This window comes from Mangifera indica, chromosome 15, assembly GCF_011075055.1.
Source record: "Mangifera indica cultivar Alphonso chromosome 15, CATAS_Mindica_2.1, whole genome shotgun sequence".
NCBI lineage: Eukaryota > Viridiplantae > Streptophyta > Magnoliopsida > Sapindales > Anacardiaceae > Mangifera > Mangifera indica.
Genome location: NC_058151.1, coordinates 12,945,775 through 12,967,840, shown reverse-complemented (window position 1 = coordinate 12,967,840; position 22,066 = coordinate 12,945,775). Strand labels below are relative to the sequence as shown.

General features: G+C 35.3%; 6 protein-coding genes across 6 annotated transcripts; all 6 read right to left on the bottom strand.

Moving 5' to 3' along the window:
* Window positions 1-136: 136 nt before the first annotated feature.
* Window positions 137-1,528, bottom strand: LOC123197524 (phenolic glucoside malonyltransferase 1-like). The gene has a single exon (XM_044611841.1). The coding sequence runs from the start codon at window positions 1,526-1,528 to the stop codon at window positions 137-139; it is 1,392 nt and encodes a 463-aa protein (XP_044467776.1).
* Window positions 1,529-4,741: 3,213 nt separating this feature from the next.
* LOC123197522 (protein GAMETE EXPRESSED 3-like) lies at window positions 4,742-6,623 on the bottom strand. Its single transcript, XM_044611840.1, has 5 exons — window positions 6,441-6,623; window positions 5,856-6,185; window positions 5,456-5,702; window positions 4,954-5,238; window positions 4,742-4,851 (listed from the first exon to the last, which is right to left on the bottom strand). Exons 1-5 carry the CDS (start codon window positions 6,621-6,623, stop codon window positions 4,742-4,744), a joined length of 1,155 nt encoding a protein of 384 aa, XP_044467775.1.
* A 792-nt stretch (window positions 6,624-7,415) lies between these two features.
* Window positions 7,416-11,509, bottom strand: LOC123197521 (probable isoprenylcysteine alpha-carbonyl methylesterase ICMEL2). Its single transcript, XM_044611839.1, has 7 exons — window positions 11,377-11,509; window positions 9,913-9,982; window positions 9,392-9,472; window positions 8,551-8,625; window positions 8,179-8,280; window positions 7,955-8,092; window positions 7,416-7,500 (listed from the first exon to the last, which is right to left on the bottom strand). Exons 1-7 carry the CDS (start codon window positions 11,435-11,437, stop codon window positions 7,416-7,418), a joined length of 612 nt encoding a protein of 203 aa, XP_044467774.1. The 5' UTR covers window positions 11,438-11,509.
* Window positions 11,510-11,691: 182 nt separating this feature from the next.
* On the bottom strand, window positions 11,692-13,209 carry LOC123197520 (phenolic glucoside malonyltransferase 1-like). The gene has a single exon (XM_044611838.1). The coding sequence runs from the start codon at window positions 13,121-13,123 to the stop codon at window positions 11,741-11,743; it is 1,383 nt and encodes a 460-aa protein (XP_044467773.1). The 5' UTR covers window positions 13,124-13,209; the 3' UTR covers window positions 11,692-11,740.
* Window positions 13,210-15,573: 2,364 nt separating this feature from the next.
* Window positions 15,574-16,979, bottom strand: LOC123197519 (phenolic glucoside malonyltransferase 1-like). Its single transcript, XM_044611837.1, has one exon. It carries the CDS (start codon window positions 16,977-16,979, stop codon window positions 15,582-15,584), a length of 1,398 nt encoding a protein of 465 aa, XP_044467772.1. The 3' UTR covers window positions 15,574-15,581.
* Window positions 16,980-20,439: 3,460 nt separating this feature from the next.
* Window positions 20,440-21,879, bottom strand: LOC123197518 (phenolic glucoside malonyltransferase 1-like). The gene is made up of 2 exons (XM_044611836.1): window positions 21,798-21,879; window positions 20,440-21,449 (listed from the first exon to the last, which is right to left on the bottom strand). The coding sequence occupies exons 1-2, from the start codon at window positions 21,877-21,879 to the stop codon at window positions 20,440-20,442; spliced, it is 1,092 nt and encodes a 363-aa protein (XP_044467771.1).
* Window positions 21,880-22,066: the final 187 nt, after the last annotated feature.

Below are 22,066 nucleotides of genomic sequence, written 5' to 3'. Positions count from 1 at the left end.
TGAAATTGAGATAATTATTCATAAAATTGGGAAAACGAGACTCCAAACATCTTCTAGACTTGATTATTTTCTTGACAGACAATAGGGAAATTTGAACAAATACACGTAAAAGAAAATCAAATGTGCTGAATACATGTCAATCTTTGAGCCCATCAACAAATAGAGAAGCAAAAACTTCCATTTCTTGCTTCTTCAAAGCTAAACCAATCTCGACAACGCCGGTTTTATCTCTGCTTTTCGCCAAAGCAAGGGCTCCACTCCTATCTATCGACACAATCTCTACCTTTCTGGGTCTCCCCCACCTGAAATCGGATCCGTAGACGTCAAACTGAGTCGACCCGGCTACCGACAGACCTTGTACTCCTTCGGACAGAGCTTTTAGGAATGGCATCAGCCTTGAAAGTGTATCTTTTCTTCCTTCAAGTTCTCCCCTTTCTAGTGCTTTGATCACATCGCTTAACTTCTCTGCAGCAAAGGCAACCCCGTTTTCATCTGTGAAATCTCTTGCCGTTGCATAGAAATAATGTGGCATAACGCAGTTGCCAACATAATTCAATGGAACTGGGGGATCTAAACGGGTCCTGTAATCTGCTGTGAATCCGTAAAGTATTTCTCTGTCATCGTCCTGTCTTCTCGCTTTAACCAAACAGACGAATGCATATGCCAATGTCAGCACAAAAGTTGATAAATGAAACTGTTCTTGTTTCTCTTCCCTCTCCTTGTTAAATATAAGCAACACCTGATTCCTTATTTTCTGAATATCATCACGGGTCAACTCGAATGTGGCGCGAACCCAATCGGTATTCGGTACTATGTTTGGCAGAAGCTTCAAGCTTCGTGTGTTGGTATAAGCAACCCAGTTGTTGACATACTCCATGTCGATTCCGGTGGGATCTGTGATGACTGATCGGTCAAAAGACGGGATCAGTTGTGGTGACAAAGAAGGTTCTTCTTCTAGATCTTCACCTAATTGTTTGCATAGATAAGCCCAAGACTTGATAAACATGGTTGAGCTTCTCCCATCAAGTATAGCATGGTGGGTTGTTATTCCGATGCAAAATCCTTGATTTGGAAACAAAGTTATCTGTAAAGCGATCATCGCTGCTTTGTCATCAGATGTCACCAACTGGGGGATTAAAGGATGAAGCTCAGAAGCTTCATGGATTCCATTATCAGAAATCGAATTGAGGTCGGCGGTAGATTCTGCAACGGTGACAGAAACCCCGTCGTCTGGGGAGTAGTAGATGAAAGGCTTTGGGGCATCTGGGGGCCAGATTAGATTACCAGCAAGAGGAAGATACTGAAGGAGAGCGAGGGAAAGAGAGTGCTTTAGGTCTGGGAGGATAAAAGAGTGGAAGAAATGAGGGGTTAAGTCAGTGATTTGGTAGAAGTAAAGGCGCTCAACCGGAGGAAACTTGATCCAAAGCGTATCGAATTTTGTTAGAGGAAGAGAAAACTCAGTGGTTGAGTCGGAGAAAGGAGTAACCTGAGAAACCTCCTGTATTTTAATGGTGTTGGAAGTTGCCATGAAAGCCAGAATTCAGACTGAAGGAGATGTTAATTAATATGACTGTTTTAACATTTTAGACAGTTTACATGATATTGCCGGTCCGTTCTCCAATTGGTTGTTTTGGTCTTGACTTTTTTCTGGCCTTTGCTAACATGGAAAGAGCGAACAATGTTAGACTTTAATATCATGTGAATACTCAGTTAAATTTTCAAACTTTCTTTGAAAGTTGTGGTCATCACAAAAATGTGGGTGTAGACAGTGAAGTGATACAAATCGTAAGGCATAATGTTATGTCATGGCCACATCACAAAGATACCGGTGAAGTGATAAGACTCAAAAGGAGTAACGTATCTCTTGCCATAAATGGAGAACACGTGATAGGCCAGCCTGCAGCTCAGTTGTCTCATTCAAAGTTCGATTTTAACTCCAACCTAACCAAACGTATCCAATTGGGACTCCATTTTCCAAATCGTTACACTCCACCTCCCACTTCTCTCTACTTTTTGCAAGGCTGTCACCTTCTTTGGCCAGATCTCCAACCTTTTCACTATCACAGTTCATCGGGTCCTTGAGTAATAGATTTTTAAGCAAAGGGGGCTTGTTGGTTTTCCCATCTTCTGATCTACAACAAATCCAGTGAAACTTGAAACTTGATGAAACAAAAGTCCAAAGGATAACATACTCTCTCTTTCTTTTTTCAATGCCACCAAGAACATCACTATTGCCTTCATCACTCCCTCAATTCAAAATCACCACAAAATTTTAGAAACTTAAATCACTACCCCATCCCCTCTATCCACCCACCACCCAATTTTGTTAACATACTCTCTCTTTCTTTTTTCAATGCCACCAAGGACATCACTATTGCCAATTTTGTTAATTTTGAAAAAGAGTAGTCATTGATCTACAAGATTGTTGGTGTGAGGTTGGGATATTTGTGTCGTTGATTTGCAAGATTGTTGGTTTTAAAGTAAGGTGTGGTATTGGGTGAAGTGATTATGAGAGTTGGGTTGGGGGGGGGGGGGGGGGGGGGGGGGGGTGGTGAGAGTGGAGGCATGGGTCAATTTAGAGGACATGGCGAAGATGGAAAAGAAGAAAAGAAAAAAATGGCAGAGGAGAAGAAAGACAGTGTAACAGAAAGCAATTAGGTAATTTAATTCTCTACATGGTTGGTGTCAGGTTTTGATGGTTAGGTCCATGTTTTACAAGATTATTGTATTAAAAAACTCCAATTAAAAATAGCGGTAGATTTAACATGTTAAAATTATTGATGTCAAATAGGTTATTTTTTAATCTAGTGCTTTGTGAACACTTTGTGATTATCTTTTATTTCTTTTCTTTTACCCTCCAATTTACTCTTGCTCTTCAATGGGGTGTTGGTTGATGCTTTTGAACCAACGAGCTTTGAAGTTACTACAAAACTTTCTATCCTCAGGTGTCATTTAGACACCTAAATCAAGCACTTCTGCTAAGTGATGTAACTATTAAACAACAATAGCTAACATGCTCTGATACCTAGTGGAGCTCCATCAGAGTATTGAAGGCATTAAGGTGATCTCAGGGATCACCATTCCTGTCAAGAAGGGAGATCGACAACGCCTTGAAGTCGTTGCGAATCAAATCATCTTGTGGTGATATCGAATGTTCAGTTCACTTATGACTTAAGTTACCTTGGTGCACCCATAGTGTGATTGAGCATTCGTGTGGCGTGGGTTGTGATCCACATACACTTGATTTGCGGTGTAAGCCTATACGTTGCTTATCGACATGACTTAAGTTATTTTAAGTTGTATGTCTTGGATATAAGTTTGAGGTTACAAGTTGCATGTCTTGGATAAACATTGTGGTCACATGAGTTTAAGTGCGTCATAGGCTGGTTTCGTAAGCTAAGGCTAAGTGGCATCAACCTTTCACAATTCATAATTGGTAAAAGGCCAAAGGACTTATTCCCACCCAAAGTATCATCTTTTCGAAAATTCTTATCTCTTAACTTTAAAAATTTTATTTATCTACCTATAAATAATTGATTTTGTTAGTTTTAAAAGAAAAATAGTTATTTCATATATAATATTAAAAATAAACTTAAATTTTCTTTTCTTTTCCTCTTAACCCTAAAAACTAACCATTTTCCTATAGACTAAGTTTTAAAAAATAACATTTTCCCTCTAGGGTTTAGCTTTCAAACTTTGGTATCATCTCCGGTGCCATTGCCAGCGGTCTCTCCCTTTGACGATCTCTCTTCTCTCACCTGAACACCTAATTGGCATCGAATAAAGTTGGGGAGATGAAGAAAGAAAGACACTCATCTTTCTCTAGGAAGATGATCGTTTTCCTAGACGAAGACTAAATCTTCTTCTTTGTCTCCTCAATTTCATTTGACATTGATCAGATGTCCAAGTAAGAGGTGAGAGTTATCTCTTAACTTTGAAAATCTCATTTATTCACTTATAGATAGTTGATTTTGTTAGTTTTAAAAGCAAAATAGTTATTTCATACATAATATTAAAAATAAACTTAAATTTTATTTTCTTTTTCTCTTAAACCCTAAAAACTAACCATTTTCCTAGAGACCACGTTTTAAAAAATAACATTTCCCCCCTAAGGTTTAGTTTTCAAACTTCGGTATCATCTCCGGTGCCATTGCCAGTGGCCTCTCCCTTTGACGATCTCTCTTCTCTCACCTGAACACCCGATTGGCATCAAATGAAGCTGGGGAGACGAAGACAAGAAAGACGCTCATCTTTCTCTAGGAAGATGATTGTTTTCCTAGACGAAGACTAAATCTTCTTCTTCGTCTCCTCAGCTTCATTTGACATCCATCAGATGTCTAGGTGAGAGGTGAAAGATCGCCAGAGGGAGAGAAAATATTAGGAGGGAGAGACCATCAACAATGACGTTGAAGATAGAGTCAGAGTTTGAAAACTAAACTTAAGAGATAGGGTTGGATTCGAACTGAGTTAGACTCGAATGAGCCCAAAACAAGCCAAGCTCAAATGAGCTCGAGCCTGAAACTTTAACATTTTAAAACTCAAGCTCAAGCTCGAGCTTTGGAGTGTTTAACTCATCAAGCTCGCATATTAAAAATTTTGATACAAAACGACATTGTTTTGATCAATATGTATTAAAACGACTTTATTTTAATAGCGAGTTAGTTAAAAGCTTGAGCTCGAACCAAACTCAAGCTTAGCCTTTTTAAAAACGAATCGAGCTCGAACTTATTTGGAGCAAGCTCTACAAGTCAAGACTCTCATCCGGATCAAAATGCTGCAGGTCACTCTTGGATAACAAGGATGAGAATTCCCCTGCAATCATCAAACGCTGAAAGAATTTAGACTTGGGGTCTGTAAAGCAAAAACTACTAGTATGATGATAGCATAGAAGGCAAATGAAATCAACCATATAAAACCAAACTTTGAACATCAAAAATCAAAAGCTGCAATTACCTGGATAGATTTCAGACCAGTAAACAGACCCCGTTGCTGGAGCCATCAAGGAGAAGACTACACTTTCAGGTTTCATAGTGGAGACATATGTATATTCACCATTTGTGTGGATAAATTTTCCACTCATCTTTGTCTGGGATATATATACGGCATATCCTGAACAATCAAGAAGTGGGCTAACCTGGATCACTGAATCCATTGTATCTGATTTTGAAAATTTGTGAAGACTTCCGGTTGGAGAAAATGAGTACAGGAAGCCATCCAATGAACCAACAGATATCCATCCTGTTACATCGATGAGTTTAAGGTCGAGTTGATGGTGAATAAGTTCACTATGTTCATTGAATACTGATCCATGTACATTGAGGAACCATTTATTGCCGTTATGATGAAGAGTTAGAATAATAAAAGGAATCAATCAAGGTGGTGGAAAGCTTATTTAGTCATAAAAAGATGCATTAAGAGGAGACTGAGTTGAGGACATCATGGAACACAAATTTACCATTAGAGTCAACAACTGGTGCATATTCTGCAGAACTAATGGGGCCAATACTTCTCTGCCACAAAACATTTCCTGAAGAAGCATCAAGCGCGAATACTAAAGCCTTAACAGGTATAGTTACATACAAGCAACCGTTGTTTCCTGAGGTGATTGTTAACATTTTGCCGAAGGAACTAAAATCCTGGACCCAGTTGTAATGAGGACTACGAAATGAAATTGAATAAAGTTCACCTTGAGTGTTTGATATCTGCAAATGCACAGAATCTATACATGCCATCAGCAAAGAATCAATGTCGAATACGCTCCGTATGTGCGAAGTAAATCATGATAAATTCTAACACATCTTATATTTAGAGGAAATTGCAGAAAAAATGGAAGATTAGGGATGAAATGGCCTTACATATACATTAGCTTCACATTCATCAATAACAGGATGTGAAGAAAAATAACAATCTGCAACACTTTTTCTACAACCTTGATGATAGTCTGACTGAAACTGCTTTGGCCCAGCACTCCAAAGTACTTCTCCACTAGTCATGAATGCATAAAGTCCCCTATTTTTAACATTGATAAAAACAGTTGAACCAAATGTGCTCACAGCAAGCCCACTAATTTCACCTGCTACCTCTTCTCCTGGTTCTCCACCAAAGAAAACTTGTGTGGCAGATTCAGAATTTCCCATTTTCATAAAATTAACCTTAATCACCCTGTCTTCTGCAACCAAATATATCTGCCAACAACTTCTGTAATCAATAATCATATAAGATTGCTAAAAATTTTTACATAAAGAAGTCTAGGAAATCATCAGGACTATAGATAGTAGACTAGATTTTGTGTGCCAAATGTCTCCAGTTTGAAAAAGTTCTTTCAAGATGCAATAAACAAGACAATCCTGTAGCTTCATGGTGCTAACACAAAACACAGCAAGAAGCATTACAGTTGTAAGCAGGTTTGCCATTTGCCTGATTATAAATGAATTAATTACCTTTCCTTTTCCGCCATGAACTGGAGCCATACCAATGTTGCATTTAAAATCTAAATCCAAGGACCAAGCAATGGAGCCATTACTTTCAAATGCAAACAAAGTCTTCTCTGAACAAGCATAAATCTTCCCATCTTCTCCAATCAGAGGTTTTGAGAGCCTAAAAGCACTTCTTCCAGAAGCCATTTTAGCTGAAACCCAAAAACATTATACCAAAGTCAGAACTAACTTCTGGATGCTAAGATGTTCATAAGTTCTCAACAATCAAGGGAAAATAACACTGAAACTTTCTAGGGAACCAAACAGAGCCATCAACAAAACAAAAAAAGAGAACCCTTTACATCAAACTTTAAAGGATTCAATTTTTGGTCAGATAAAAATAAAAGAAACCTGGAAACAAGCGTGGATAAGTGATTTTCTTCCATGGTTGATTCGGCTGAGAAAACACGGAAACTGTTGCAAGGATCAGAAGCAGGGGGAGAATAGATTGGATCTTCGGCATTGCAGAGGTTTTTACTCAGACTGAACTTCTAAAATCAGAGAAAGAGGAGGCTTTTGGTTCGTTCATGGCTGTTATCTTTGAAAGAGTAACCGTTGCTTTCAACTGCTGGGATTTGGAGGGAACATAGAAGATTAAAATAGGCACGCAATTTTAGCAATTACATAGGTATTATTATTATTTTTCTTTTTATTTTTATTTAAATTCTTCTCTTTTTGTTAAATGAAACAAAGATTATGGAATACTTGTCACCTCGGTTAATATGATAGAGATAGATTCGAATCGAATCAATTTAATTTAAAATAAATTCAAATTAAAGTTTTAGTTTGAGTTCAGTTCGAATTCTCTTTCCATAATATTAATTACCCTGTCATTTGTCAATAACACTATTTATTTCGTTAATAATTCTATTCATTCTATCATATTACTATTTATTTGTTGACGACCTTCCAACAATATATTTGTACCTATTAATAATTCTATTCATTCAGAGGATATCTTAAAAAGAAGGAACGATAGAGGCCACGATTGTGGAAGTGATCCACTAAATTAAATAAATTGTACCTGTTTGCAGAATTTGAAAGGGAAATTTATTAAGGTTCAACACAACAATCAACACATATAGAAGCAAATTACAGCTATTACTTGGTTGCACCTTCGAAACGCCATCAAGCCTAAAAACATGTTTCTCATTTTTTCACATTTAAAAGAAATTTCCCATGTAAGAAGTGAATCTCCCTTTCAGGTGACACCATTGATGAAATTTGCCTGTCGGCCTTCTACTAACATTTGAAAGATTACTTTTTCAATTTGAGCCTAACACTGTCATTGTAAGTAATAGCAGCTAACTAGATGGGTCTCAACTGGGAAGTATTTCGTTAAACATTAGCAACTCTCCTGATTATTAACAATTATCATAGGATTTTTTGATATCGCAGAAGAAAAAAAATGATTTCCTTAAGTTCAGCAGTCCTTAAGATTCACAGAATAACAAGAAGGTAAAAGGTAAAAAGGTCACCCTCCAGATAAACCAAAATAAGCTTTTAACTGGGAAACACTCCATGAGGTGCTCTCTCCCCTAGATTCTTTGATTGTTTGTTCCAAAAGAGCCCAAGAAGATATATGTGCACCAGCTGATTGCCCCATTAGATAAATCCTACTCAAAAATATGCATGAAGAAATTAGTGCCATAATTTGAAGATCAGACTGTGAATGCTGGAAAAAGGGATGTCAGCATTTAACCTCTTAGGATCACCTCCATAATCAGCAATGTTGTTGCAGACAAATGAGATCCCCTCAGAAACATCGTTCACCATGTCACTAATAGTTCCCTGGGGAAAATTTCTGCAAGCACATATAGATTGAAGTAATTATTTGGATTGTAGAACGCCAGAATCTCTTGTAAATAATTATCCTATAAAATTTCAGTTTGTTTATTAAGAAGAGTAACTGTTAAGACTGAACCAAGAATTTAGAGAGCTTCGGAAATTAATATTATTATCTGCACAAACATTATCAAATCCAATCAATTTCTTGAAATGTTTTGTCATCTTTTTCGAAAATAAACATATCTGGATAATGTACTCCGAGTACAGCTTGAACTTAACGAACTACCTGTAATCAATGCATGCAACTATGATATTTCTTTCAGCCAACTGCCTTCCCAGTAGCGAACCCCAAGCTTTGTAGCTAAACCAGCAAGAAATTAGAAAACTTAATGTCAAAGGACTACATACATAGCTAGCTATATACAATGAAAATGGAACCAACATTAATACATTGCCACAAAAAAAGCTTCGAATCAGCTAAAGACAAAAGGCTAAAATAGCAGACCAATTATAATGTAAACAAATAAATGTGGCCTTTAAGCATCTCAAAAATGCACAGATGCACATAAAAGAGAAAACATTTTTTTTAAATATGCCCAATTCTTGTCAGAAAATAAAGGAGGAATAACTCAATTGCACCTCTTCTGAGTTATGAGTATGTCATAAATGTCTTGGTTCAGACATTAATAGTAAATTCATTATCAAAGGACTCAAATTAATTAAAACTTTTTATCTGTCCTGTCATTGAACAAATGTCCACGGGCCGTCCTCATCCATAAGTTGCAATTGGTACCATGAAACAGATCCTATTGAAATGTAACTCTTGCAGTTATTTTAAGGAACAAAAATCATAAAAGTAATTCAAAAAGTTACAGTAGTCATAGTGCATCATGTCCTCGCTACCATCATCGCGATGCATTGACTTTGATACATTGTGTCTACCGAATTCAGAATGCAAGCCCGGCGAGCAATTTTCAAATCAGAACATAGGAATGGCTGAGTTTGCAGCATTTAAGTGCTGGCCCTTGGCAGGGTACATGATCCGCTTAAACATGTGAATTAATGTTTGATACATCAATTTGATGAAGAACAATTGAGTAAAAGAGAAGCTAGTCCAAATTTCTCACCCAATGATCCATGCTCCTCCAGTTACAAACACCACAACTGGCACTTGTTCAGCGTTATTTGTTGGTAAAAATAGGTCCAGTCTAGTTTTTAATGGCAGAAGTAGCATTAGTAGGCGAGATATTGGCAAGTGAAATTTCACACATTATACGCAACAAAATAAAACTGTGTACTCATTTTAAGTATATAAATATATATATACTTATATATCTCATCATATAATTGAGTGATTTTAAATTGATGATAAAGTAATACTTAATTATATGATGATATATATACGTGTGTATATAATTATGTATCTAAAATAGATACACATGATATTGCTCATAAGCAAAATATATGCGTTACCTATTAATAAAACTATATATACTTACTTTGTGTACATAAATAAGTACATACTTGATATGTAAATAATTAAATAATTTTAAATTAAAGATAAAATAATATTTAATTATATGATAATATATTATATGTATATTTATTTGTACATTAAAAAGTGGATACGCACAATATTATTAGTTACCTGTTTCTTGGTTGATCTCCATAAACAATACTCCGCCGGACTTGACTTGAAAAAAAATAATAATATCCCACTGCAGAAGATTAAAGGCAGATGCTTCACAATTAATGTGAACTCATCTAATGGAATCCTAAAAGATAATTATTCCATCCCGCATGTCAAATGTAGACCTGGCCACGGGCCGGTTTGGCCCGTGAATTGGACCAAAATCGGTCCGGATAAACCTAGAACCGGAACCGACAGACCTGGAATCGAACTAAATCAGAACCAAAACTGTGGCTCTACGGTTCGGTTCTGGTTCATATAAATTGGAACCGTAGAACCGTCGGTTCACACCGATTTATGAACCGACAGTTTACTGTGCTGAACCAAAAAAAATTTGAAATTTTTTTGATTTTTTTTTAAATTTTATTTAAAAAGGCAACGGTTCCTGCATAGGTACCGTTGCCTTTTGAAGGAAAAATTGCAGGGGACCAATCCCCTGCAATTTTCAGAGAAAATGCAGGGGACTTGCTTCCCTGCAATTTCTCTGAATCTCAATTCACCCCCCTATTTTTTATTTTTTTCAAAAAAAATTTTTCCTATATATATTCCTCCAAATTCCATTATCTCAAATTTCAATCTTTCTACTCTCTCACTCAATCCTTCAAACTCTCATTCTCGTTCTTTAAACTCTTAATACTCTCTCAATCTTTCAATTCAATCAAATTTTCTTAAATTTAATTAAATTCTTTCTTAATTTTTTATTAATTTCAATTTCAATTTTAATTTTTTTTATACAATTTATAATTAATTATAGAATTTATTTCTATAATTAATTTTATTTATTATTTATTTATTATCTTTTATAATTAATCATATAATTTATTTATATAATTAATTTTATTTATTGTAATTAAGTCCAAGCCTTTCTTTTAATTTTCAATTATTGTAATTAATAATTTAAAAATTAAATCAAGATCATGTATTAGAATTGACTGTTCAATATCGGTTTCGAACCGAAACCGTCGGTTCCGAATCAGGGCCATGAACTGGAACCGGCGGTTCCGAACCGTGGACGAACCATCTTGTTACGGTTTCGGTTCAGGGTCCTTATATTTTCGAACCATGAACCAGCGGTTCCGAACCGAAACCGATGATTCATGAACCGTGGCCAGGTCTAGTCAAATGGCAAAAAGCTTGCTTAGATGCATATTTTTCTTAAAGGTTTAAGATTTCCACACAATCGTGCCAAAAGCAGAATAAATTCTAAAGACAGATACTCAGAAGAGGACTTTCGGCATGAAAGAAACTAATGTCAAAAGGCATCAAGAAAGCAAATGAGTAAAGTATAGGTGTAGGGAAAAGTCGCTGTGAGCATAATTTCAAAATGTGCATGTCACTTATGGCTGGTAAAACAACATAAGCTACAGATAAAGAAACAGTGTACTATACAATCAACAAGAAGTAGGCTCAAAGAAATCATACCTTGGAGAAAACCGGGCAAAAGTAGCATAGCATAACAAGCAAGGGCAAACAATCTATTCATCCACCGGTAACCTATCCTGAATCAAAATAAATAATTAAAGAGAAATTATGTGGTGGCAAACAGAATTTCTACATCAACCCATCACAAGCAAAATGACATTAAAACTGAATGACTAGGAATAAACATCAACTTGATAGCCCCATTCCATTTAGCATCAGTAAGTGACAACAATTAAGAAACAACCTTATGGGATATATAATTACCGTCTGCCAATAAAAAAATATAAGTCACCTAAATGGCGTAGGCCAAAGAAATAGAAATGATTTAATTTAACAAAAACATGAATGGAAAAATATATCAATTTCATGGATTCTGTAAACCAGAAACGAACAGAGACTTGAAAATCTCCATTTCATTCTGGCTCAAAACCACACCAATTTCAATGCCATCTCCGTTGCCACTCTCCGCCAAAGCAATTGCTCCTGTTCTATCAATAGATACTACCTCTACTTTCTCCGGCCGTCCCCACCCGAAATCAACGCCGTAAACATTGAAACGGATCGACCCGGCAAGACTAAGCGATTGTATTCCTCTTTCCAAAGTCATCAACTTTTCTAAATTCTTATCTGCACCTTCATAAACCCCCTTCTCGTCAAGTTCCCTTGTCATATTACTGATTTTCTCCGTGATAACAACAGCCCCATTTGCCTCCATGAAATCGGAGGCTTTCATAATCGCCTGACGCGGAACAACACAGTTGCCGAAATAATTTGCAGGCGCTGGAGGATCCAAACGGTTTCTGCAATCTGCTGGGAATAAAAAGTTAACCTTTCTGTCACCTTCGCCCCCTCTTGCTTTCACAAGACAAATTAGAATATATGCATATGTTACCACAAATGTGGATAGATGAAGCTCCTTTGTAGGTTTTAGTTCTTCTGCTTTGGAAATGATCTTTTCTCTCAGATTTTTTATATCTTCACGACTCAACTTAAACGTAGCTCGAAGTGAATTCCGATTTCCTCCTAAATATTCCATTACTTTCAAGCTTAGTTGGTTTATTTCTGAAACACCCATGCAATATGCATAGTTCTTCAAGTAAACCATGTAAAGTTCATTTGGGTCTTTGACAACCGTCCGATCGAAGAATGGAGTGAGCTCCGGCAGCAACGAAGCGTCTTGTTTGTCTAGTTGTTTGCATAGATAAGCCCACGATTTCATGAAGGTGATAGCCGTATTGCCGTCGACGACTGCGTGGTGCATGGCAGTGCCAATACAAAAGCCTTGATTTGGAAACAAGGTTATTTGCAGAGACATGCTTGATGCTCTCTCATCAGATGTTAACAACTGGGGTATTAAATGACGTAACTCCGAACTCTCACGGATATCATTGCTGGAGAGACGTTTAAAGTCTGCGCTGGACTCGGTGACGACGAGAGAAACGGCGTCGTCTGGTGAGTAGGAGATGACAGGCTTGGAAACATTTGGAGGCCATGTCAGCTTGCCTGCGAGAGGGAGATAGTGAAAAAGAGCAAGAGAGAGTGAGTGTTTGAGCTTGGGAAGGATCACAGAGTTGAAATGGTCAAGGGTTGAATTTGAGAATTGGTAAAAGAAGAGACGCTCAACTGGAGGAAATGTCAACCAGAAGGTGTCAAAGAAAGTGAGAGGAAGAGATAGTTCAGTGGAGGAGGTGGGATATGGAGAAAGTCTGCAAGTTTCAAGTATCTTAAGAGGGCCATGTGAAGGCATTGTGAGAGAAAATTCAAACAATAGTTTGGAATTCCATTGTTGAATTTATCATTCTTCTGAATAAGGGAGAAATGTAAGTTGCCAACTTTTCCCCGGCAAATAATTAGAACAGATTAATATTAATCCCTGAGATTAAGGGTTAAAATCTTAACGGTTTCCATCCTCAAAGGCCAAAAGAAGAGGAAAATTACAAAAATAATCTTCATACTAAATAGGTCAAATCACTATTTCCCACCCAAGCTGTGATAAAATGACCTATTTCTACATTTTTAATTTAATTAAATTTTTTAACAAATTCTGTTAATTTTTTGATTAAATTATTGAAAAGATAAAAAATTGCAGAACTAAATAATATTTTCATTTCTAAATTTTTTAAAATAAAATTTATATTCTCTTTTATATTAATTTTAATTAAAATAATAAAAAAATGACTACAAAAATAGATAAATATATTAATGATGTATAATCATATAACATTTTTAAAAATATTAAAATGTTAATGAAAATTTTAAAATTAGGTTTTTGAAATTTGAAAAAAATTTAGAGATTTTTAAAATTTTAATATGCCCCTCAATAGTTGCTAATGAAATTGTGAAAGGGCTTTCTTAATCTGAAAAAAGTTTATAATATATTTAAAATTTTAATATATTTTTCAATAGTTTTAAAATTTATAATTATACTCCAAAAAACAATAAAATAGGGGTGTATCTGTCATATTATAAATGATTGAATCTATAATTATATTTTTAAAACGTATAGGGTGAATATGATAGTTTCCTAAATAAGGTAGGAAAAAGATCTATTTACCTTTGCTAAATATATTTTAACTATTAAAATTAATAATTAATTTTATTGTTTATCCTTAATAAAACTCTATATATATATATATATATATATATATATATATATATATATATATATATTAAGTACATATTTTAAGCACATAGATGATACAATATTAAATGTTTAAATAATTTTGAATTAAAACAAAATAACATTTAATCACATGATGACACATCATCTGTATAATAAAATATATAAAAAAAATATACACATAATATTGCTCTTTCATCCTACCTTGGGAGAACATAGTCATCATCCCAACAAAATAACATAATCTTTGTTAATGTTTTATGATTATTGAATTCGAATATTAATCAAGATCCAGATTATTAATCACCTAAGAATCGCACAAAAAATAGTATAATAATATCAAAACATAAATTAACACAATAATATATTTGATTCAGATCCAAAGATTAGAATCTTGTATCCAAGATAGAGAAATTCTCTAATAAAATTCTTTAATAAGTAAAAATATAATATAACTTAGAGAATTGGAAGCTAATACAACATTACCAATGTGAACTCTCTCTGAATAGGAGCATCACAATGACTATATATATTGACTCAAAGACTTAGACTACTAGATTAAGAGAAACCAATGGATTAAAGCTTTTCCTAAGAACCCTAGCAAAGAAAATATAAATAGGGAGAAGGACTATTTCCCACCCATTTTTTAGTCCAATTTCAAAAGCATACCCATGCCAGATAAAAAACTCAAACACCTACCTAAAGTTTAATCTGTTTGTTCTACCCATATATTTTCTGTTAGATGAAGGGGTAAATTTGTCATTTTATCAATAATATTAAATAATTTAAATTTTATCTCATTTTCCTCTCGTTAATTTGAAAAACTAACATTTGTTCCCTAAATTAAGTTTTAAAAAATTCACTTTTTCCCCTTGAAATACAACCACTTTTTTCGGCGATGGTAGAGAAGTTTTCGTCCAGAGGTCGATCACCTCTGGAAGATGATCATCGTCTAGATCTGGATGACGAGAGTTGTCCAGAACTGGACGACGCTTCGTCCAGATCTTTGGACGACGAACTGTCATCCATTCTGGACGACGAGCATCGTCCAGAGAATGGACGAGCCCTCGTCACTCTCCCTCTAGCCACATCATTATCGGTGGCTGGAGGGAAAATGAAAAAAAAAATTAGGGATTTGAGTGGGTGAAAGTCACTTTTTAAAGTTTAGGGATGAGGGTAAAGTGTAACTTTTAAAATCGGGGAGGAAAAATGCGATAGAATTATATCAGTGGAATGTAAACAGTAAAATGATGATTTTACCCCTCTATTTAACGGAGAATTTAATAGCAGTTGTGGGTGGATGCAAACAGATTAAACTTTGGATAGGGTTTTGGGGTTTTTATTTGGTGTGAGTATGCTTTTGAGATGAGACTAAACAATGGGTGGGAAATAGTCCTTTCCCCATATAAATATACAAGAACTTTGACTATAACATTAAAGTCACAGATTCAGAGTCTTCATATATAGAAAATAATATACAAGAACTTTGACTATAACATTAAATACGGGTAAACAATGGAAATATATAAACATATGATTTCCTACGTTACCATTTAATATTAAATAAATATCATTTTTTCAACTTTCAGACATTTCGTAAACCAGAACTAAACAAAGACTTGAAAATCTCCATTTCATGGCAGCTCAAAACCACTCCAATTTCAACGCCATTTCCATCTCTAGCCTCCGTCAAAGCGACTGCTCCTGTCTTCTCAACAGACGCTATCTCCACTTTCTTCGGCCTTCCCCATCCAAAATCAACCCCGTAAACATTGAACCGGATGGAACCAGCTAGGCCAATGGTCTGGTCTCCTGCTTCCATTTTCATCACGTCTTCTAGTATCTGTTCAGCGCCTTCAAAGAGTCCCTTCTCATATATCTCTCTTATCATGTTACTGATTTTCTCAGCGATAACTGCAATCCCGTTTTCCTCCGTCAAAGCATTTGCCTGGATTTTCGATTTGAGAAAATAAACACAGTTGCCAAAATAATTTGCAGGGATGGGAGGATCCAAACGATGTCTGTAATCCACTGGAAACGTAATGTTAACGTTTCTGTTGCCTTCTGCTCCTCTTGCTTTCACGAGACAAATTATAACATACGAATATGTAACCACAAAGGTGGATAAATGAAGCTGATTTACAGGTTTTAGACCTTCTGCTTTTGACAATATCTTTTCTCTGAGTTTCTTTATATCTTCACGGCTCAGCTTACATGTGGCACGTATGGTGTTGCGGTTGACTCCTAGATCTTCATAGACCTTTAAGCTTAGCTGGTTGACTTCCGAAATGTCGGACCCTGAGTAATCTAACCAGTTTTTCAAGTAGACCCGGTAAAGTCCAGTCGGATCTTTGATGACTGTCCGATCAAAGGACGGCGTAAGTTCTGGCAGTAAAGAAGCGTCTGGTTTGTCAAGTTGTGTGCATAGATAAGCCCAGGATTTCATGAAATTGACCGCAGTACTGCCGTCCACAATTGCATGGTGGGTGGTGATGCCAACACAGAAGCCTTGATTTGGAAACAAGGTAATTTGGAGAGCCATGCTTGATGCTCTGTCTTCGGATGTCAACAATTGGGGAGTTAAATGACGTAACTCCGGAGACTCAAGAGTATCGTCGCCGGAGAGACGTTTAAAGTCTGCGCTGGACTCGGCGACGATGAGCGAAACGGCGTCTCCTGCTGAGTAGGAGACGATGGGCTTGGCGGCATGTGGAGGCCATGTGAGTTTCCCCGCGAGAGGGATGTAATGAAGAAGAGTGAGAGAGAGTGAATGTTTGAGTTTGGGGAGGATGACTGAGTTGAAGTGAACAACTGTCGAATCAGTAAGTTGGTAAAAGAACAGACGCTCCACCGGAGGAAAGTTCAACCAGAATGTGTCGTAGAAAGTAAGAGGAAAAGAAAATTCAGCAGCAAAGTGGAAGGAGTTTGAAAATGGAGCAACTTGGGAAATCTCAAGAATCTTAAGTGGGTTCTGTGAAGCCATGGCGAGAGAGAATTATCTATCAGAGTCTGAAATTGAATGGATCAATTTATAATTTTGATATGTAGAAGATTATCAGCATTTACATCACTCAGAGCCCACCACAAATTTGACAAAAAATTAAAAAATATATATATTCCAATCTCTGATGTAACTTTCTCCCAGGATAAAATTTATAAATTTGAATTTCTTTTTTAATATAACCGTCCGGATTCTTCAGACAAATACAGAAGGTTTGTACCAAGCCTTTTAAGGTTTAATATTTCTTTTCAAAAATTTTTATTACTTTATTAATTTTATTAATTTATATTACATAAATTTGAATTTTGATTAATTATAATAAGAGAGGGGATTTAGCATTGATGTTAAATTTGAGTCTTTCCGTCGCCCAAAGGGCATTTAATTTCATCGTCAACATGAAGCTTTTCAAAGGGAAAGGTAGCAGTTCTTGCGGGACGTTGGTAATTCTTTTTGAAAGTTGGTACCATTGGCGACAGAACACGGCATTCCTTTTCAAAGTTAAACACCAAGTCAAAAACATGCGAGGGCACAATGTTATAATATTTTAGCTCAGCCCTTGGTAGACTAGGAATGAGATAAATACCCGAATCCTTATTTTTGTCTTTGTCTTCGTCAACGTTTTGCCCTTGCAAGAAAACATATATATATATATATATATAGATTTATGACATATTTTGTTAGATTTCTAACAAAATAATTGGTTTTCTACAAAGCTTTAAATGCTTTTTTTTTTTTAATTTTTAGGAAACATATCTTTGAAGATTCAAGATACACTATTTCCTCTTAAGTTCATAGTGTAAATGAAAGCAATTGAAATTTCATACAAGTAGATATAAAAATTTTAATTTTTAAGAAATTTTGGTTAGACCAAGTGTTATGATCCAATTTCACAATATCGTAACAAAAATAACAAGTGTGAATAACGTTAGGGGTGAACAAAACCATTAACCAATTTTGCAAATTGAATCAAATTTTCAGTTTTATAAAAATTACAAACTAAAACCGAACTGTTTTATACATTAATCGATTTGTAATCGAATAGAAAATACTGAATTTAAGTGTTGGAGACAGAAAGAGCATTTAATTTAATGTATTTTACGAAAACAAAAAAAAGAAAGTGTGATAAAAAAGAAAAGAAACCATTAGTGTACTTTACAAGATCAGAAAAAAAAAAAGTTTAATAACCCTTTGATTTAATCTATTTTATTTTATAAAGAAATGTGATGAATGTAGTGCATTTTGCATTTATATTTAACAAAATCTATCCTACTGATTTGAGAAAATTTACCCTTTAATTTATTCTTTGTACTTGTAGAAGGTATGTTAGCAGCAAAATTTATTCACTAATTAATTAAACTACATTGAAAATTTGAGAAAAGAATATTACTTGATTTGAGAAAGAAATTGTTGTTGATGTCGTTTGAAAAAAATGAGATAAATATCATCAAAAAATGGCAAGAGCCTAGTTGGCTATTGAGGTGTGTCGATGAGTGTTTAAATGAAAATAAAGAAAAATAGAAGACAAAACTTGTTGCATTACAGTGAATATTGTTGCAAGAATAGAGAAGAGAAAATGAAAAACAAGAGAAAAGAAAATGAGAAATCATGTGTTGAGCCATGGTTGCTTGCTCTTTGTTACAAGTCTACAACAACTCTGCATTGTTACATTCTACACACTAGCCGATTGGAGACATCCAAGAAAAGGAAAAGATAAGTCCAAGAAAGCAAAAGATGAAAAAACATGTTTTTCTTAAGTAAACATTTGACTTTTATATTAGTAGTAAAAGATAAGTTTAAATTTTTAGTATTAATTTTTTTATTATTTTTTAAATTTGAAAACTGAATCGGTACTAGGTAACTGATTTTTCAATTTGAGTAAACTGAAAATTGAATCAAATTTTTGGTTTTTTTAATTTTCTAACCTGATAACCAAACCGGTTTTAGGGGTATCCTATTTTTTGATATGGATATTGATTCAATTCGTTTATCAAAAATTTTTGAACACCCCTAAAGAATGTATAAGGTTATGTGGTTTTGCAATGAATTTAAATGGGTGTGACAAATGAGACGTGAGGTGTGTTTTCCACTGTTTCATTAGCAATGCCTCATAAGATTGTTCACATCTTTTTATAACAATGATAAAGGTTTTGGAGTAACTATGAATAGATAATATCCACGTTTATTTGAATTAATCATATATAGGAGACATAAGATTTTTCGTAGCATGAAATTATGTTCACAACAATAAAACGAGATTTGGGCACTTTGTTTTGGTAAGTTTGTTATGTTATTTGTTTTTGTGGGCATGATAAGTCTCGAATTACTAAAATAAATATTTTATGGTAGAATCATGTGAAGTTTATGATTTCGAATAACTAATATAAAAAAGTTTGAACTTCTCAACTTTGCTATTTTAGCATATGTATCTTAATCCCGTATGGATGATGCACTTTTGATCTATAGTTTGCAATCTTTGATTATAATGAAAGACGAGATTTTTTTAATCAAGAGTCAAACCCTTGCAAGTTGAGGTTATAGATCTTTATATTCTAATTTTATTAAATCTTTTAGAATAATTTAAGAAATTCAACTAGGTTTGCTATATTTAATCGTTTGGTGATAGTTGTTAATTATAGTCATTAGTCGATAATCGTGATCAATAGACGATCCCTATCACTTGTTCAACATTATTTATAATCAATAATCTCTACTTATATTCAAAGAGAATATCATAAATATGAGTTAAATAATTAAATAGTTTAATATATTAGTGGAAAAGTTGGATGATTAACATTACAAGTTCAATGTCGTACTGGGCTCAATCATGAGAAGATTGGTGGAGGATGACTTGCAAGAGTCTTGATAAGTTTTTGGACTAAATTGGGTTTTGAAAAATATATATATTTTATATAAATGTGTCATTTCACTATAAATAACACCATACACATCTACTTTAAATATACGAGTGTGTATATATTTATGTGTGACATTATATAATTAAATATTAAATATAATAACACATATTAAATATGTATACATAATATTATTGTTATTGATTTCATTTTACTTTTCAACATGCAACAGAAACTCCTAGCCACCATAACTACTTAATGATTTCAAAGAAATAAAAAGCTTTTAATGGACAATGCTTAAACTTAATAAAATAAAATAAAAAGCTTTTACATAGTGTTTTTAAATTGAAAACTCTTGCCAAATTGAAGACATGAACATAGCATACCATATGTTATATTGAATCTTGTAGGCTTCAAAGATCCTGCAAACCAGAAACAAATAGAGACTTGAAAATCTCCATTTCATGCTTACTCAAAACCATTCCAATTTCAATGCTGTTTCCATCTCCACCACGCGACAGAGCAAATGCTCCAGTTCTATCAATAGATATTATCTCTACTTTCTTTGGTCTTCCCCACCCATAATCTACTTACGTGAATTTGTTCGACCTAGCCATACTGATTCTTTCCTCTCCTTCTTCCCAATTTTTCAGCTTTTCTAAAGTCTCTTCTGCACCTTCCAACAGTCGCTTCTCATTAATTTCTCTTATAATGTTACTGATTTTCACCGCAACAGTTGCAACCCCGTTTTCCTCCATGAAAACACTTGGTTTTAGAATCACATTACTGGAAGAAAGACCGTTGCCGAAATAATTTGCCGGGAGTGGAGGATCCAGACGGTTTCTATAATCCACAGGGAAGAGAAAGTTGACGTTTCTGATACTTTCTCCTTCTCTTGCTTTCACGAGACAGACTAAAACATACGCACATGTCACCACGAAAGTCGATAAATGAAGCGGTTGTGAGGACGATATCTTCTCTCCGAGTTTCTTTATATCTTCAACATTTAGCTTAAACGTGGCTCGAACTGAATTACGATCCACTCCGAAATCTTCCAAAACCTTCAAGTGTCGCTGGTTACCCATGAAATCAAGCCAGTTGTTCAAGTACAACGAGCCAAGTCCAACTGGGTCTTTGACAACAGTCCGATCGAAGAATGGGGTGAGCTCAGGCAACAAAGAAGGGTACTGTTGTTTGTCTAGCTGAGTGCATAGGTAAGCCCAGGATTTCATGAAAGCGATTGCAGAAATGCCTTCCAAAACAGCATGGCGCTTGGAGACGCCAATACAAAGCCCTTGATTTGGAAACAAGGTTATTTGCAAAGCCATACATGATGCTCTATCGTCATATGACAACAACTCCGGTATTAAATGTCCTGACTCGGAAGACTCACTAATATCATCGCCGGAGAGGCGATTAAAGTCTGCACTAGACTCAGCGAAGAGGAGAGAAACCGCGTCGTCAGGTGCATAGGAGATTGTAGGTATGTGAACGTGTGGAGGCCATGTGAGTTTGCCGGCGAGGGGGAGATAGTGAAGAAGAGCAAGAGAGAGTGAATGTTTGAGTTGAGGAAGGACATGTGAATTGGAGTGAAGAAGGGCTGGTTCAGTGAGTCGATAAAAGTGCAGGCGCTCAAATGGAGGAAGTTACCTAACCAATAAGGGTTGGTACCCCAAACATTATGGTCCAAGGTTTGAGTGTTGTCCAATTATTACAAGGAAGATGGATAAAATCAAGGTGAAATTGGAGCAAGTCAATGACTCCCAACGGTTTAATTTGGAAACATAGATTCCCAGGATAATTCAATTAAATCCTCAATTAATCATGCATTAAGGATTTGTGGCTGAGGATGAAGAATACGCCCAGAAGAAAAGGCTCAAGCCTAGCTAGTTACAATAGAAATGGCCCAAAGGTCCACACTCTATGGTAAATTAAGATTACAGCCCACTTTCAAAAAGGGCTGTCATGTGGACATGCCTAGTCGCCCAAGAAAAAGGTAGTGCACCATGATCCGCATGGTCAGGGGTCATGGTAACCACTAGGGGTAGAGATGTCAACAGGCCATGCTGGGCTGGTATCGGCTTGGTTGGCCCATTGTGTTGGCAGGCTGTGTTAGGGCAGGACTTGTTATATTGCAGGTCTTGCAGGGCAAGCTGCCCTGACATATTTTGAAGTCTTACGTGCTCTTGTGGATCGGCACTAAATTATATATTTTTT

Bases quoted from the DNA above. Each gene is read 5' to 3' on its own strand.
- LOC123197519 (XM_044611837.1), bottom strand. From the start codon at position 16,979: ATGGCTTCACAGAACCCACTTAAGATTCTTGAGATTTCCCAAGTTGCT.
- LOC123197521 (XM_044611839.1), bottom strand. From the start codon at position 11,437: ATGAATAGATTGTTTGCCCTTGCTTGTTATGCTATGCTACTTTTGCCC. The intron at 9,983-11,376 runs GTATGATTTCTT...AATCTTCTGCAG, and splicing joins TTTGCCCGGTTTTCTCCAAG to TGGGATATTATTATTTTTTT. The intron at 8,281-8,550 runs GTAGTTCGTTAA...ATGTGCTTGCAG, and splicing joins GTTGCATGCATTGATTACAG to AAATTTTCCCCAGGGAACTA.
- LOC123197524 (XM_044611841.1), bottom strand. From the start codon at position 1,528: ATGGCAACTTCCAACACCATTAAAATACAGGAGGTTTCTCAGGTTACT.
- LOC123197520 (XM_044611838.1), bottom strand. From the start codon at position 13,123: ATGCCTTCACATGGCCCTCTTAAGATACTTGAAACTTGCAGACTTTCT.
- LOC123197518 (XM_044611836.1), bottom strand. From the start codon at position 21,879: ATGACCCCTGACCATGCGGATCATGGTGCACTACCTTTTTCTTGGGCG. The intron at 21,450-21,797 runs GTGGGCTGTAAT...TCACTGAACCAG, and splicing joins CATGACAGCCCTTTTTGAAA to CCCTTCTTCACTCCAATTCA.
- LOC123197522 (XM_044611840.1), bottom strand. From the start codon at position 6,623: ATGGCTTCTGGAAGAAGTGCTTTTAGGCTCTCAAAACCTCTGATTGGA. The intron at 6,186-6,440 runs GTAATTAATTCA...AGTTGTTGGCAG, and splicing joins TTCATGGCGGAAAAGGAAAG to ATATATTTGGTTGCAGAAGA. The intron at 4,852-4,953 runs GTAATTGCAGCT...TTTGCTTTACAG, and splicing joins CTGGTCTGAAATCTATCCAG to ACCCCAAGTCTAAATTCTTT.